The 17235-nt window shown below is 34.9% G+C and overlaps 1 protein-coding gene across 1 annotated transcript; it reads right to left on the reverse strand.

The window, feature by feature from the left end:
• Positions 1-997: 997 nt before the first annotated feature.
• Positions 998-17235, reverse strand: LOC145599741 (nicotinamide adenine dinucleotide transporter 1, chloroplastic-like). The gene is made up of 9 exons (XM_081655903.1): positions 16631-17235; positions 16375-16473; positions 14325-14431; positions 8517-8565; positions 8303-8415; positions 3629-3723; positions 2258-2346; positions 2077-2171; positions 998-1990 (listed from the first exon to the last, which is right to left on the reverse strand). Exons 1-9 carry the CDS (start codon positions 16710-16712, stop codon positions 1604-1606), a joined length of 1116 nt encoding a protein of 371 aa, XP_081512029.1. The 5' UTR covers positions 16713-17235; the 3' UTR covers positions 998-1603.

Here is a 17235-nt window from a genome sequence, read left to right on the forward strand (position 1 = left end):
TAGCAGCTCCTCCTCCCCATCCACATCGTCAGAACCCTATCCCCATCGCCAGAACCCGCATCCCCACCACCGAAACGCCAAAACCCCTATTCACACCCCCACGCAACAAAACCAAGCCCTTAATTTCAATGAATTAAGGAAAAAAAAAAGTAAAAATCTTCAAGAGCAGAAGAGATGGCTTGGGTAGGAGTTTCGGCGGTTAGAGGGGCTTATCGGCGGTTTTTGGCGGTGAGAGGACGTTTTTGGCGTTTTTCAAGGTGGTGGTTATATATGGTGGATTCGGGGTTGGGAATTGGATTAGGGGTGATTTTGGGGGTGCCTTTTAATCGGCTAGTTGGGGGGGGGGGGGGTCTGGCCATTTTCGAGGTTTTAGGGTGGTGGCTGGTCGATTTTTGGTGGGACTAGGGTGAGGGTTTGGGTTTCACGGTGGGTAGGGGTGGCTGGTTGTTATTTTTTCTTTTCTTTTTTCAGTTTTAATTTTTTTTTGTACTAATTTTTTTTCAACTAATTACAACATAACACGAGGCATATTAACTTCTCAAATTTGGTTACCAACAAGTTAGGGACAAAAGAAGATCCCCTATAAAGGTTGGATTATTAAATCATAATTCAAAGCCGGGATTATTAACAGCAAACCGACCAAAGGTGGGATTATTAGAATCAATTTTTCCTTAAAAAAATACAAGAAACAAATCATGGTTAATATATGATTAAATTGATTAACTAATGTCACCATTGAATTGATAACGGTAATACATGAGTACCAAATATAATTGAAATTTTTACTGTTTACTAAAGAGAAAATTTAAAAACATGTGAGCACCATTGAAAATTACTCAAATAAAAAAAATTTAAAAAAAGTTTTTTTTTTTTAAAAAAAAAAGTAAGAGAGTGTAATTTTAGTGAAACGGGGGAAGTATTTTAAATACTAGGAACAAGAAACAAAAAATGAATATAGGAAAATTATTAGTGAACAAAGGGAGCACATAATTCGCAATTTCTAGTATAACATTCAAAAGAAATGTTAATAAAATTTTCCAGCATTCACAACAAAGAAAGAATGTAAACATGTACAATTTGAAATGTTGCATAAACAATTTTATGCAATTAGCCGCAAATGCACAACTGTACAATCACAATAAACAGATATACATGAATCTTGAAAAAGAGGGGAAAAGGAAACAAGTAATAGAGAGAGCAGAAGAAACAGTGCCGATGGCACGCGAACACTTAAAGTTTAAGCCGAGCAATATGTTACAATGGTTCTCTATGTTAGAGATATTAGGGAAATCCATGTTCCCAATATCTCTTACACTATGATTTCGTCATCATCAATACTCAGGCCTCAGGGAACTTGCCTGGATTCCGCGACCTATGCGTCAGTCAGAACCAAGTACAAGAATAAACTCAATCAGGGTTTCCCTGCCAGCAGAATAACAGAAGTCACCCAAGAGAATATTCTCATCACCAAATTGGAAATTAATTGCTTTCATTGTTCCTGAACTTCACTATTAACTGTTCTACTTTCTGTACGCACTAAAGTTTTCAATTAATGAAAACTGTTTCTTTCCTGCATTACAGAGTTGGAACTATCAATCTATCACTATCTCGCTGTCAACTGGTCCTTACTTACAGGGATTGACGGTGCTCTACTATTAGATTGGTCCTGTGTGTGCTCAGAACCAGAGCCACTCTCTTCTTCACCCTTCACACTACATTGAGGCTTGCTATGATCATCAACATTAGATTGGCTTATTGGTGTCTTTGTTGCAGGATTTACTAGCTGCGTCAAAAACCTAAGAATCATCTCATAACTTGTAAATGTAATGACAGCATTTGGGACTGTTCTCATTAGGTTAGTTGCACATCCACGGTAAAATCCAGCCAGACCTTCAGCTAGGAAAACCTTACGGACACAATCAACAACCCCAGAGTAATGAACTTCACGATTACGAACTTGCCCTTGCTCCTGAAGCCTAGATCGGACAACCTGATAAAGCTAAAAAAATTAAGGCAAAAGCCAAAAAGTAATTTGCTAAAGTGCAAAAAATGTAAGGACTGCGATCAGAAACAAACCTCATGGGGATAAGTCAACATCGAAGCTACTATCTTTGACGATGAAGAAGCTATTGCAACATCCCCTGTACTAAGCTTGTCAACAGTTGTGTTTTCTGCAAATCAAACAGTGCCAAGTTGAGCAGAACAGTGGGCACTTTAATAAAAGGAATATGGCAAGGATGAGAAGTTTTTGTAATACCCCTGGTCGCCAAATAGAACTTGATTCTTTCATATGCAGGAAACTGGATGGCGACATGACTTATCCCTGCCAATGAAGGCAAAAGCCCACTGTTCAAACCAATTACTCATCAGTATCAAGAGGTAAAAATAACAAAATTTCCAAATATTTCAGTGTCGATCAATTATAAAAACAGTACAATAAAAAACTTGTTCTACAATTCACCAAATTAACCAACTTCCAAAAACAAATTTCACACATTTCACCAGTTTCAATTGATACAGCACTGAACATTTTTAGCTGATGGAACAAAGCTCATAGAACAAATTGAACTAAATTAATCAGAAATACATAGGCCATCCTAACCAGATACCAGACAAAGATAACTGTAAAGGCAATATCATCATCCCTAATATATGAACAGAAAAATCAATGCTTAAACTTAGCTACCCTCCATCCATACATAATGATCCCATTTCATAAGTTTACGCATCAACAATATTCAATGCTTTAACTAATATCCTATTTAAGCTGGGACGACCAGATGGCTGCACCTAATCTCTGCGATAAGCCGATAACAGAGAAGATGTTTATAATAACCTTATGACCCAAAATGCAATAAACGTTACTTCAATAAATAAAGTAACTTTATAACCCAAAATGAAACAACCGTTTACTCCAGATAAATAAGAGTAAAGCAATCAGTCATGTTGATGCAGTCCAATGTAGCATTAGTACAGGCACATGCTACTAAAACCAAAGAACACTGACTTTTTAATTGTTTTGCAAATGGACAAAAAACCAATACAAAGGTCAATAGACTATTATTCTTTATAATGAAAAAAAATGAATTGTGTTAACAGCTAAAAGAGGACAAGCTACAGATGAACAAAATCTCTTTGAAACTCCTCAACTGAGGAACACTAAAAAGCACCAAACTCCTTAGCCCAAAGTGACAATAAAGAAGTGACTTTGTCCCACCACAAGTCAGAGGACAATGAAAGTCAAGAAAAGATCTGGGAGTTTCGCTCCAACCACACACCTCATAAATATCATGAAAGCTTTGTGAGTTTGTGCCTATGAATTCTACTGGTTACGTGATTCATATTTCAGTTTAAACTTTACATGTTATACTGCCACTGAAACAAGTTTTTTGCAATTTTATAGTGAAGCCAGCATGTGGAAAAGAAGATTAGTGGGTAGGAAGTAGTAGATAGGTAAAAGAATTTGTTGTGAAAACATGCATGAAAAGAAAAAAGCCAATCATGATAATCACTCTCCACATAAAACTGAGAACTGTTTTGAGACACGAAAGATGGAATGTAAAAATTATTTGAGATGAGACATAAGAAACTAAGTAGAATATTGCTTCAATTATTCTATATATTTTACCTGTACAACCCTCGAATTCCTTCTTCACGCGTAATCCTTGATAAGGCAGAAAGTATGCTTTTATATGGAATTACATCTTTCCTCATTCCCTGCGTCTGAAATTCACGAAGCTTAATGATCAATCATAAATTCATAATAGGTCCCACCAAAATGAATATATTAATCGGAGTTTTCTGTAAGACTGAAACAATAAATGTATCAATACTTGATCACATGTAGATTGCAAGCTTTAAAACAAGTGGCAAACAATTACCCATTGAACTCAATAAACTTATAAATTAGTATTTACCCTATGTCAAAGAATCTAGTTTTAATTTTCAATCATCAACGGGAGGAAAAAAATAAAATAAATTAAAACCCAAACTTGATAACTAATGATTTGTTCACTCAAACGTAGATTTTATTTGACAAATTCTACTTTGAAAAAGCTCTTTCTGACCACACAACAAAAATTGTTGCAAAAATGCTATCATCATCCAAGAAAAACAACAATCTTTTGAACAATCAATCAATCAATCAAAGCCTTAATCCCAAAAGTGGGGTCGGCTAACATGAACCAAATTTGATTATTCCGTGTAGTCATCAACATAAATCTTTCTCCTCCATCCCTTACGATCCAAAACTTCATCCTCACGTAAATCCATGCACTTCATATCCTTCCTCACTCCTTCCAACCAAGTCATCTTTGGTCTCCCTCTTCCTCGTTTAATCCCTCCATGGTCCCACTCTTCCACTCTTCGCACCGGTGCACCCTCGGGTCTCCGTCTTACATGTCCAAACCAACGCAGACGATTTTCCCTTAATTTATCTACAATGCCCGCCACACCTACTTTCTTGCGAATAACCTCATTTCTGATTCTATCTCTTAAAGTGTTTCCACACATCCACCTTAACATGCGCATTTCCGTAACCTCCATCTTTTTAATATGCTCTTTCTTAGAAGCCCAACATTCTGTACCATAGAGCAACACTGGTCTTATGGCAGTCCTGTAGAATTTTCCCTTCAACTTTAAGGGAATGCTGCGGTCGCATAACACTCCCGTGGCCGCTCTCCATTTAAGCCACCCTGACTTAATCCTGTGGGTCACGTCTTGATCAATGTCACCATTCTTCTGGATGATCGACCCTAGGTACTTAAAACATTCACTCATGGTCAAATCCTTTCCATCCAAACTCACCACTTCATTGCTTGTCCCCCTCTGAGTGCCAAAACGACATACCAAATATTCAGTCTTACTCCAACTTAGCTTAAACCCTCTAGATTCCAACCTTTGCCTCCATTGCTCCAACTTGACATTAACCCCATCCTTAGTCTCATCCACCAAAACGATATCATCTGCGAACAGCATACACCATGGAACCTCATCTTGAATTGGTCTAGTTAATTCATCTAGAACCGTTGCAAAAAGAAAAGGGCTTAATGCAGACCCTTGATGCAATCCGATTGTAATAGGGAAATCTTTTGTCAACCCTCCGCATGTCCTCACATTTGTTGACACATCCCGATACATATCCTTAACTAGGTCTACATACCTTCGTGGGATACCTTTCTTCAACATTGCCCACCAAAGTATCTCTCTTGGCACCTTGTCATATGCCTTCTCTAAATCAATAAAGACCATATGAAGATCTTTCTTCTTTACCCTATAAAACTCCATCATTTGTCTTATCAAATGGATTGCCTCCATAGTAGATCTCCCAGGCATAAAACCAAATTGGTTATCTGAAATGCTTGTGCATGCCCTCAACCTTTGTTCAATCACCCTTTCCCACAACTTCATAGTATGGCTCATAAGCTTAATTCCTCGATAGTTAGAACAATCTTGAGCGTCTCCTTTGTTTTTATAAACCGGGACCAAGGTGCTCTTCCTCCAATCTTGTGGGATCCTTGTAGCCGTCCATATCTTGTTGAAAAGGTTTGTTAACCAATCAATACCAATCTTACCCAAACACCTCCACACCTCTATCGGTACCCCATCAGGGCCAACCGCCTTCTTAGGTTTCATCTTCCTCAGTGCAATCTCCACCTCTACTCTCCTAATCCTTCGCACATACTCCATGTTGATTTCTTCATCACTCATAGAGGTATCTCCTATCACAACTCCATTACTTCCATTAAATAATTCATCGAAGTACCCCTTCCACCTGTCCTTGATGCCCTCCTCTTGCACTAGGACCATTTGGTTCTTATCTTTGACACACTTCACCATGCCAATATCCTTCCTTGCCTCTTGTCTTCTCTTTGCCATCTTATAAATGATCCTTTCTCCCTCCTTGGAATCAAGCTTTTCATAAACCTCCTGATATGCCTTTTCTTTTGCTTGGCGAACAGCTGCCTTTGCCTTACTCTTAGCCTCCTTATACGCTGCAAAGGTTTCATCACTCCTACATTTTCCTAAGGCTTGATAGCATTCCCTTTTTTGCTTAATTACTGCTTTCACCTCTTCATTCCACCACGAAGTATCTCTCTGTACCGAAGTTCTTCCCCTTACTTCCCCTAAGACCTCTTTGGCCACTCTTAGGAAACAGTTCTTCATTCGTAACCAAGTCATGTCCGGATCCACCTCTCCATCCCAATCCGCTTCTTCAATTACCTTTTCTGTAAAAACCTTAGCTTTTGCATCCCTTAGGGTCCACTATCTTATCCTTGGTTCTTCTTGTCTAACTTTTTTCTTCGCCTTCTCTTTCAGACGAATAGTCATTACCAATAGCCGGTGTTGGGTGACCACACTCTCCCCTGGGATAACCTTACAGTTTATGCAACTTTGTCTATCTATGCTCCTTGTGAGCAGGAAGTCTATTTGAGTTGCATTTGCTCCATTCCGAAAAGTTATCAAGTGTGAATCCCTCTTCTTAAACCAAGTATTAGCCAAAATTAAATCATATGATTGGGCAAAATCCATAATAGCTTCACCACCGGCGTCCCTCTGCCCATACCCAAAGCCTCCATGGACACTCTCATAGCCATCTCGGCTCGCCCCAACGTGCCCATTTAGATCCCCTCCAATATATAACTTCTCTGAGTGGTGGACACCCTGCACCACCTCGTCTAGGTCCTCCCAAAATTGTCGTTTCTCTTCCGCATCTAAACCCACTTGGGGAGCATAAGCACTGATAACATTCACAATCTCTTGAACAATAATTCAAAAATAAAAAATCAAACAGACATAGTTGGAATACATTCACATAATCATAGGAATATCTGCGTTCATAGTTGGAACTTGGAAGACATTCACATAACCCGAATCACGTCTTCTTACACAGTGTTAAATTTTTTTTATAGAAGATAGAAATTATAAATGATATAAAAGGGCCCTACTTAGTTCAAAATAGATGAAGCATGAATGTTTACTCACATGATACAAATCTCAAGTCTGTATACACAGAATGAGTATTTACCTAGTTATTAAATGTTTACACTTACTATGCATTATATTCACAATACTTCTTAATGAGATCTCAAAATCTAATAAATACCCACTTTGACATGATACATTTTCACACCCAACACCAATCACTACCAGCACTGGTCTAGAGCACAGCACATACAATAAATTCTTCCCACAAATATTTTCAATCTAAAATAACATTAATACTATGAAGCTATTTGTTGAATACATAGTACTCCCTCCGTCCTACACTGATAGACTAAATTTCTATTTTGGAATGTCCCAAAATAATAGGTCACTTTTTATGTCTAGTAAAGTACAAGTATGGACTATCCTGTATTACTCCAACTTTCTCTTTTCGATTTAATATGTAGTATCATGATAAGATGAGTTATCAACAATGGTACAAATCAGCAAGAATGATTAGGATTTCGAGTGAATACCTTAAGAATGATCTCTAACCAAATGTGGCCAACTAAAGTGGGATTGAGGGAGTATATTTTAAATAGGTTAAAATTACTTTTCATCTAAGCATATGCCACTATCCAAAACATACTTAGCATTATATTGGGAATATGTAATTCCCCTCCCTCATATTCCCAAATAATGCAACTCTCTTACAAAATCTGGCACCACCTGTTTTTTGAGAGAAAGGAGCAATTGTCGTAAAATATGCAATAATTGCTCCTCTTCGCAACCATAATGCCGACATCAAACTAACTTCGGCACTTAATATTTTTGAAATTTTTACTCCTTCCACCCCGTAATGTTTGCTAGGTGTTTCCATTTGGATGGTTCTAAAAGGCTAATATCCACATTAATTGATTGTCCACATGTAAATTTATAATTAATGCAAGTTTGAAGGTATTTTGGTATCAAGGAAGAATAGTTTACTCTGTAATTTCCAAACTAATGCAACCAAAATTGATATCAAGGAAGAATAGTTTACTTATGTGAGAATACTTTCGTCTGCTTCAAATTTTAAAAGCATGTTTACATGATCTTGTGCGTTTTACGAATTTATTAAAAAAAATAATTGTTGTCCCAAGAGACAGGTTTGTAAGGAATTTCAGCCAATACAAATCAATATCAGCATTTTTAGATTGCCAAGCCAATATCGAAATTGTAAGGAATCATCATGTTTCAGCTTTCACCTGATACGATCAAAGGTCAAAAGTTAAGCAACAAAATTTCCAAACAGAAGTCAATGGGGGCGACCATGTGCTTAGTGCACTGACCAAGTTCAGAACACATAGCATTCAATAAGACCAAACATCATACTTACTTGGAGTCGGGTCTTCACTACCCACAGGGGATTAGCTGCGACAGCTGTAGCAGCTCCAGCACCAGCAGCAGCAACCATATTTCTACCAATTGTAAGCTGACCATTACCATGCTCTATGTAAATGGAAACAATTTCAGTCATAAGAAACCATAAACAACATAAAGTGAGAACAAATACTTGTAATTAATTCTATAAGAAGTGTCAATGCACCAACCATCTGTTTGGAGTAAACCTTTAAGGTGCTCATAAACAGCAAAGTATACCTACATATGAAATGAACAAATATGTCATTCAAAAAAAATTGAGGTGTGTATATAGAGCATGTATCTCCACATAGAGCCACGAAAAAATAGAAATGAAGGCATTAACACGGACAGTGCATATATATGCCAGAATAAAAAAAAAATTTAAAAATAAAAAATAATAAATAAAAAATAATAAATAAAAAATAAAAATTGGATGCAATAAACCTACTCTTTAGATATTAGATAGAGAACTTTAACTAATATAGCATGAAATCTGATTAATTACCAGTTTTATCAAGCAAATTACATAAAGGCCAATACCTTACGTATAGATAACTGTTGCGAAGGAAAGAGCAAAATAAAAATCGGTTTAATGTACAACGATACTGATCTCATAAATAAGGAAAAGAGACTTGAGATCCAAATAAAACAAAAAAATAATAATCACAACTTAAACTAAGAAATATTGCTAATTGTAACATGCAAGTAAACTTTTTTAAAAAATGTTAGGCTACTAAATTACTGTCAATGAACCAATTTCAACAGATTTTAGTACATAACATCCATTTAGAATCCTCATGCCCTGATTTTATTTGGAAACTCAGAGTAGTATGATGTGATGCTATGACAATGTCCATAGATTTTACCATCACAGGAAGCAACAAAGCTCTTAACATCAATCCATGGACATTCCTTCAAACAAAATTTCAACTCGTATCACTTAATTGTGGTGCTAACTCCATCAATGACCTGATGAAGTACCACATGTGCTATAAGGGTGGAAATTGAGTTCAGAGAATTAAACAATAAAGTTAATGCAATAGCAAATTTTCCAAACGACTGTCTTTGAAATCCACAAGTGACATCCATACTTTATGCCATAGGATTGCGGGTTATTAAAAGAGTTGGAGCCGTGTGAGAAGCACACAAATGGCATGATGGGAGGAGTAACACATTCTTTCTCCATTTTCTCGAGTTTTAATATATGAACTGATAACCAAGGAAAATATAGCAGTTTTAAAAAGGAAAAGGTAATCCCAGCCCCATGTTGACTGAAGGTCCGACAAGGAACGTAGCAAAGGTGATTAGAACTTAAAAAAAGACGTGAAAAGAAAGTGAGCAGAACATAGGAAAACGGAGGGAGTACAATAGAACAGCCACCGTCTCCCTCATTCTATAAAATAATCTTTAAAAAAAATTGAAGAAAAAGATGAAAAAGAATAAATAACGGAAATCACGTATGTGCCATTAATGTCTAGATATATTGACACATTGCAAAGCCAATCAACTAAGCTACATAAAACAAAAGCTCTCATATTGTCCTTTTCCCCAAAATTTACGGTTAGCGAGAATGGTATTGTTGGTGCAATTATCACTCACTTACAACCATGCCTAGAAGAGATATGCACGTGAGTGCACAAAACACACCTAAAGCCTAAAACACGATACACACATTAAGAATGAACTTCAAAATATGCTAATAACTTCCAAAAATGTACCAGATTATTTATGTGAATGCATAACTGCAGATGAGGGGACAAACAATATGCATATATCTCCTCAAGTACATGAATTGGGGCACCCATGCTTGTTTAGGAATCAACTTTGATCCCTTATTGCCTAACTCGCTAATCCACCCAAACCAAATAAATTAAGCTTGGCATCACTGTGGTTTTCTGTTTTTTGGTTTTTTGTTTTTCAAAATCATATGATATATGGCATATAATAAATCAAAAATTAGTCAAACGTATTAAGATCATGATAATTTTGAAAATTGACAACAGAAAACACCTTTTTTTTGTTTCCTGTTTTTAGTTTTTTGTTTAAAAAAAGAAAAAAAACTGAAAACTGATGACAAAAAACGATGCCAAACAAACCCTAAGCAATTTGGTGCATGGTACTAGTGCATTTTGATTGTTAACTTTTCTCATTTTACATCGATAAAAACTAGTTTGTCAAATTTAAATAAAACAAAATATGATAAATGTTTTATAAGTTTTTATGACTAAATAAAATATGTAAGAGATATGGAGGGAGCATCTTTCATTATTCCACAACAATATGGGATATGAGGTTTTTGCATCCAACAATCAACAATTACCATTAAATACAGCTTGCTCTTAGATTTAATTTTTTATCCAAAGAATTGTTCTATAAAATGGATAGAAAAACCGACGTCATGTACAATGTAATTGATTCTACTAACAAGTTGGATGTTAAAAAAATCGTACCAAGTATTTTTCATTTCAAACACTTAGACCAAATAGGAATGTAGATATTTGGAGGCACTGTATAAAAACGCTCAAAAGCACAAAAACTCCGCAACCCCAAGCCTAGAGATAAAGAAACACTGAAACAGGGTTTCTGTAGGCCAATGACAACCGTGTAAAACTTTGTCACATCGCTTGACATGAGCCACAGTGATTGAGAGTAGTACCAAGATGGGTGACATCATGGGAAATCCTCATGTTGGTTCATGTAGCCTACCTAACTTATGGAATTAAGGCATTCAAACAGAAGACATAGAAGAGCACAAAGGCATTTTGAAGTTCCATAGAAGTGCCTTAGTGCACTTCGGTGTCCCTCGTTGAAGTGAGGTGCGTATAATAAACAATTTTTAAAAAAATTGTGAAAAAGATGTAGTAGTGCGACATAGAGGTGTGCCTTGATGCATCTTAGCTACGGTTCATCAAAATCACTACGACTAGACCACAAAAGGTCGTGACCCCAAATGCCCTCAAATGCTTAGGCACACTTTTTCATGCATTGTTTGGAGAAAAACTGGAGTTGTGGATATTGAGGATAAGATAAAGGAGAATTGATTATGATGATTTGGGTATGTGAGACATCAATCGGAAGATGCACCAATAAGGAAAATGACGGGTTAAGGAGATGGAGATCTTAAGCGTAGTCGAAAAATACCAAACATGACTTGGGTGAAAGGACTGATGTAGCAATAGATAAAAGTGAATGGAGGACGATATTTATTGTTTTAACACTAGATGACCAATAAAAGTCTTATATGGAAATTTTAAATCTTAAGATCCATATCATTCAATATAGCTAGGGTAAATCAACTCCATAAAATACCTATGGATTTGATTCTTCTTCTTCTTTGTTTAAAACAATAATTGGATTTGATCCAACTTTCCTTTCAAAAAGCTCAAAGATAATTACCTTTAAAATCTTGGATTAGAAACAATCACCTAATTGTTCACTAAGTAATTTTTTAAATAGAGAACTTTTTAAATTGTTCTCAAAGAAGACTAAAAAAAGACAATAACATCAATTTTGCTGAATTTCCCCCATTTAGGTAACTATCATAATCCCCACTGCCTTAGCCCACAAAGAAGTTAGATAAGCTTTTTTACTAATATCTTGCAAATTAGAGCTTCTCACCATTAAAAGTTAAGTGAATGTAACGCTGCTTAGGATTTACTTTATATACTTGAATTACTAATTAAAAATTAATATATATATATATATATATATATATATATATATATATATATATATATATATATATATATATTCCCTCTGGATTATACCTCATAGATTAAAGATAAGTTTGGGGAAAATCCATTCCCACAATTCTGTTTGCCATTTCAATAAGCTACAATTTCAACTTCAATTCTAATAAAACCACCTAATCAGTATTCTTCAAAACCCATCCAAATTTATCTCCGTTATTTATTAATCCCCTTTCCTACAATTCTTGGTATTTCTAAGGTCGTGTCCAAATTACATTATCTGCTAAGAAATTTAACAAATGGAGATGATGCTTTAACATAGTTACATTTTGGGTAATAAATAGCTAACAACCGGTAAAAATGAGTCATAAAGAAATTCTATAGGTCCCATATCTACAAGAAGACAAAGATAACATTTTCACATATATTCACTTTATTTTGTCTTACAATACTTACTGACATCACTTTAAGTTGATCTTAAGAGCCCGTCAAAAAAAAAATAAATAAATAAATAAATCTGAAGAGTAGTCCATATTCCAGAAACAAGCAGGACTTCATCGCTGCTATCTGTTTTATGATCGATTATAAGAGCATCATAGAACCCTAAGAAAACCTAGCTACACATGCAAATTTCTTTACACATACATATGAAAATGTACATAAAATGATAAAGCCCTATTTTCCGGTTTCTCCCACTAAAAAAGGTCCTGTTCTCCACCTGACTTTACTAGACTGGAATCAATTTTGACAGATAATAACTGACTGTTACTGATCCCAACTTATTTTTACTAATTGAAAATAATTATAACTGATTCACTAATACACTTTGTTATAGAAAGTTACTGACCAAAACTGATTTTTACTAAACTTCCACTGAATATATTACTTCCTCCATTTTTTCTAGTTGGGCCGTACTTTACCCTTATTATCCTACATTTACCCCCACCTAATTTTGAGAGGATAGGAGTACTGTTGTATTTTTCCTTCTTTTTTATCAAATCTCCTTATTATGTGTGTCAAACAAGTGCTACAACTAATAAAGAACGGAAGAAGTTTTTTATAAGAAGAGAAAAAAGCCTAAAGAGATCATATGCCGCAGCAAACAATTGGCATATATTGGTAAATTATAAATCTTCTGGTGCGAAAAGGCAAATGGAGTATTCAGATATCTAATTTTGAAGTCCACTAACAGGAAAAAGATACAGAGAATTGGTGCGCAATAAATGTTGTTCAAGATATTCATTATTTTCTATTGCAAATGAATTACCAAAATGTATGATTTGCTTGATGAAGTTAACTAAACTTTACGCATATATTCAGATCAAAACAAAATTATTTTCAATTTATAAATTAATTTTTTTTTATAAATAAGCAGAAAACAGAAGTACAAAAACAGAAGTCAAATTTCCCTCAAAACAGCAAAAAACAACTTACATATTAGCACAATTCCACAGAATTTCCCCACTAAATTTAAAGTCCTCCCCTGCCTTAGCCCACAAAGAAGGTAAATAAATTGTTCTATCCTACAACAAAGCATTAGTTGAAGTGGTGCATTCTGTTCTAATCACAAAGCGAACTTGCAGTATATACAGAAAATAGGCTCCTCCAAATATCAATTGCCCTTTCACAACGAAGACATTAGCATGACACGAAATGCATACATCCTGCGAAATAGCCATACCTGGTCTTCTCAAAAGGCATTAGATCATATCATTGATGTTGACCAAGGTCCATATTAAGAGGAACACTAGCCTTACAAACAACCTATAAAACTAGGAAAGAGGGTGCCTAGGAATAGACAAACCAAAAACTATTGCAAGTAAAATATAGTAGTTGATCCCTGATTACATTTTCTGCCCAACAACTCCCGAGTTACCAACTAAGAAGTCCAATTTCCATGAAGCTTTGATTTGTAAACTGCTAAGACACCGGTAAGTAATCACAACCACATCTTACTACAAATGCAACCAAGAACTCACTTCAATGTTCAGACTGCCCATGTACAAAATTCACAAGAAAGGAAAGAAATGATTACTATGGGATGCCAAAAAAAAAATGAAAGAAAGAAAAAGAAAAAGAAAAGAAAAGGAGACAACTTTCTAATTCACATGTTAATTCATATCACTGAATCAAGTGACCAAACAATAAAGAAATTAAAAATAAACTAGCTTCAATAAAAGAACAAAAAAAACACTTTTTTCACCAGAACCTCAGGAACATTGTCTAGAGAGTGGGAAGTGAACAAAAGTATACAGACAATTAAAATTGTTTCATTCAAAATCCTAAGTCAACTAAACTTAAGCATACCGCCCAATTTGGAAGTAAAGCAAAAATTGTTGGAGAAAGCCCACGGTACATGCCACGAAACCCTTCCTTTTTAACAATGTCTTGAAGGCTTGTAATGATAATGCTACCTGCTTCACATATAATTTGATTTTATTAGAATAAAAATTCAAAAGTGAAGGGAAAAACAGTAATACACCAGCAGCATACTAAAAAACAAAACAAATAAGAGTGAACAAGAGTTGATCTTTTCACAGCAGGTGATCTGGTTCAGGTTCACAGAGATATAGTCAGAAGTAGGAATCATTTGTGTGATTTGACCCTCCAACTCATACCAGAAATTTACATCTACTAAATGAAGCCCATGCAGCCATGTTTATAAGAAGTATAAAATGACTTTAGCCCAACGAATCACGTTAGGGTACCAGCAGTATAAAATATTTAAAACATGTTTGATTTAAATCCCTTCGCTCTTTCAATAGAACAAAAATGAATTGCATTGTCAAAATAAGCTCATTTCACCAGCAAATGAATGTTAACGGATCGAAATCACAGTTCATGAGAACCAGATCAAGTGTTTAACTCAAAATCTCAGCAGATGTTGGCAGAACCTAGAGGTCAAAGCTCCTGAAAGAAGCACTTAGATTTTCAATTATGTTGCTGTAACCAGGAAAAGGCAAAATTTTGCAGCATAATTAGTTGATTAATCTTGGTCATGGAGATTCTGTGTAGACAATCGAGCTTAAAACCATCGCCAAAAAGCAATTGAATAGCTGCTGGATGAATTATCAGGGTGTTCACTATTCTCCACTCTAAGATGGATTTGAAGACGGGTTATCATCAAATTCAAACAAGGGCAGGGGATGAAGTCAAGACAATCCTCTTTACACATAAGGGTATTATGAGTTTGTGGTCGTGCCGATACCTTCCAAGAATCCAAGATGATAAATAGGACTTGATCAACTGAATCCTTAAAGATGCCACAATCATCAATAGCAATAATTACCAGTCGGATTGTTTGTGCTATCAGTTAAAAACTGTTCTGCTATCTAGAACAACAAAATAGCTGAAACCCAAAAACATCATTCTTCCAAACCCCCAAAGTCACTTCACCATCTCTACCTTCTATGACATCAATCAATAATGAATTACTTTTTTAACTTTTGCATTACTTGCAAAGCAATTTAGTGTCCAGTCATCTCAATGCTCTCTCATATATCTTTATGTTGGTGATACTACTTCTCAAATAAAAAATAAAAAATTCTCAAAAAAATATCAAGCAATTTTAAATTTGAAATATGGCATCGTATAATAGTTATTAGTTAAGCATCCACTGTATCCATGACATCCTTCTTCCAAAATAATTTATCATACAAAAAGCATTTAGAAAAAAAAAAAAGCTCTAATGAATTTATGATATTGAGCACATCAATCAGATTCAATTAGCATAACAATCATAGCTAGCCAATAACTTCTCAATCATTTTAATATAACAGAAAAAAAAAAAAAAAAAAAACCCACAATTAAGTAACTTGAGTTCTTCAACTAGGCTCACATATGACTTATATATTAACACCTCCAAGATGAATACTATTTAAATTATATATCCTCCCATGCTCAAAACTTTTGAATTTTAAGTTAAACATGACTCAAAAAATAAATAAAAATTTTCCATTGTATCCATGATGTACCCATGACATCCTTCTTCCAAATCAATTTCTCAAACAACAAGCTTTTATAAAACAATGGTCTCATGAATTAACATCACCAAGGAAAAATACCATTCAAACCCTCCACCCTATCATGCTTGAAATAACCAATTTGATTAGAATCAAAATCGACAGATGAGCAAGTCCGAAAATACAAACTATCCAAACTCGTCCATTTGATCCTTCTTTAAAATCAATTTTTCATACAACATACCTTAAAAAAATTGAAAACACAAAATTTTGATCTTATGAACTTGACCACTTAACAACATTGCGTCATTGCCCTTACTCAATTTTTAGCAATTACATTTACATAAACCACATTTAACAAAAATAAAAAGAATCAAACAAGTAAATTCAATCACCTTTGTAAGCAGAAGTAGAAGAAGTGACAGGACGGCCATGAACTTGCAATCTTGTCTTAATTACATCCAATGGACACACAAATGTTGCAGCAATTCCACCTACACTTTCACAACTACTCATATCAACCTTTACACCATCAAAATTTCATTAAAAAACATCAATTTCACACCAATAAAATACAAAAACCTAATCAATCAATTCAATTAACATGCAAAAAATGTAAAATTAAAAAATGGAGGAATTAAAATAAAGAACCTGCAGCGGCACCAGCGGCGGCGTCACAAAAAATGTTCTTGCTGCCACCACCACTCTCCGACGACGGTCCACCGCCAGTCATATCAAACAACCAAATTCAACAAATTTAACAAAAAAAATGAAATGGGTATTGGAAAAAAGTATTATTTATATACCAAGAATCAAAGAATACTTGAAAAAGAGGAGAGAGAAAGAGGCATTTGGCGGGGTTAAGACGGTGCAAAGTGGAGAAAAAACTATTAAATTTGTATTTAATTTTTGGAAGAATAAGGGAAATTGATTAGGAAATGTGAGATTTGGGGAATCAGGGGTGAAAAATAATGTGAGAATTCCAAATTATCTGGGTTTTCTTCCTTTTTTCTGTTGAATCAAATCCCAAGAATGCTTACGTTTTTTCTGTTTCAATGAATTAAAGAATGGGGTTGAAGGGTTGAATTTGTTGAAATGTTCAGTGTGTTTTTCGTGTTTCCTGGGTTAACGTTAAAATAATGTGATGATGAAGAAGAATTAATGACAGATTAATTATTTAAACTTAGGCTTATAAATTGCATTAAATTATAATCACGATTATTTCATTACATAGGATAAGATTGAGGATTGAGTTG

Source organism: Chenopodium album, chromosome 1 (genome assembly GCF_948465745.1).
Source record: "Chenopodium album chromosome 1, dcCheAlbu1.1, whole genome shotgun sequence".
NCBI classification, from domain to species: domain Eukaryota; kingdom Viridiplantae; phylum Streptophyta; class Magnoliopsida; order Caryophyllales; family Amaranthaceae; genus Chenopodium; species Chenopodium album.

What these genes read in the sequence shown, in the direction of transcription:
- LOC145599741 (XM_081655903.1), bottom strand. Translation starts at nt 16,712, where the DNA reads ATGACTGGCGGTGGACCGTCGTCGGAGAGTGGTGGTGGCAGCAAGAAC. An exon ending in CGCCGCTGGTGCCGCTGCAG is followed by an intron (nt 16,474 to 16,630) that starts GTTCTTTATTTT and finishes GTGAAAGTGTAG; the next exon opens with GTGGAATTGCTGCAACATTT. An exon ending in CTTTACTTCCAAATTGGGCG is followed by an intron (nt 8,566 to 14,324) that starts GTATGCTTAAGT and finishes TTTCATATGTAG; the next exon opens with GTATACTTTGCTGTTTATGA.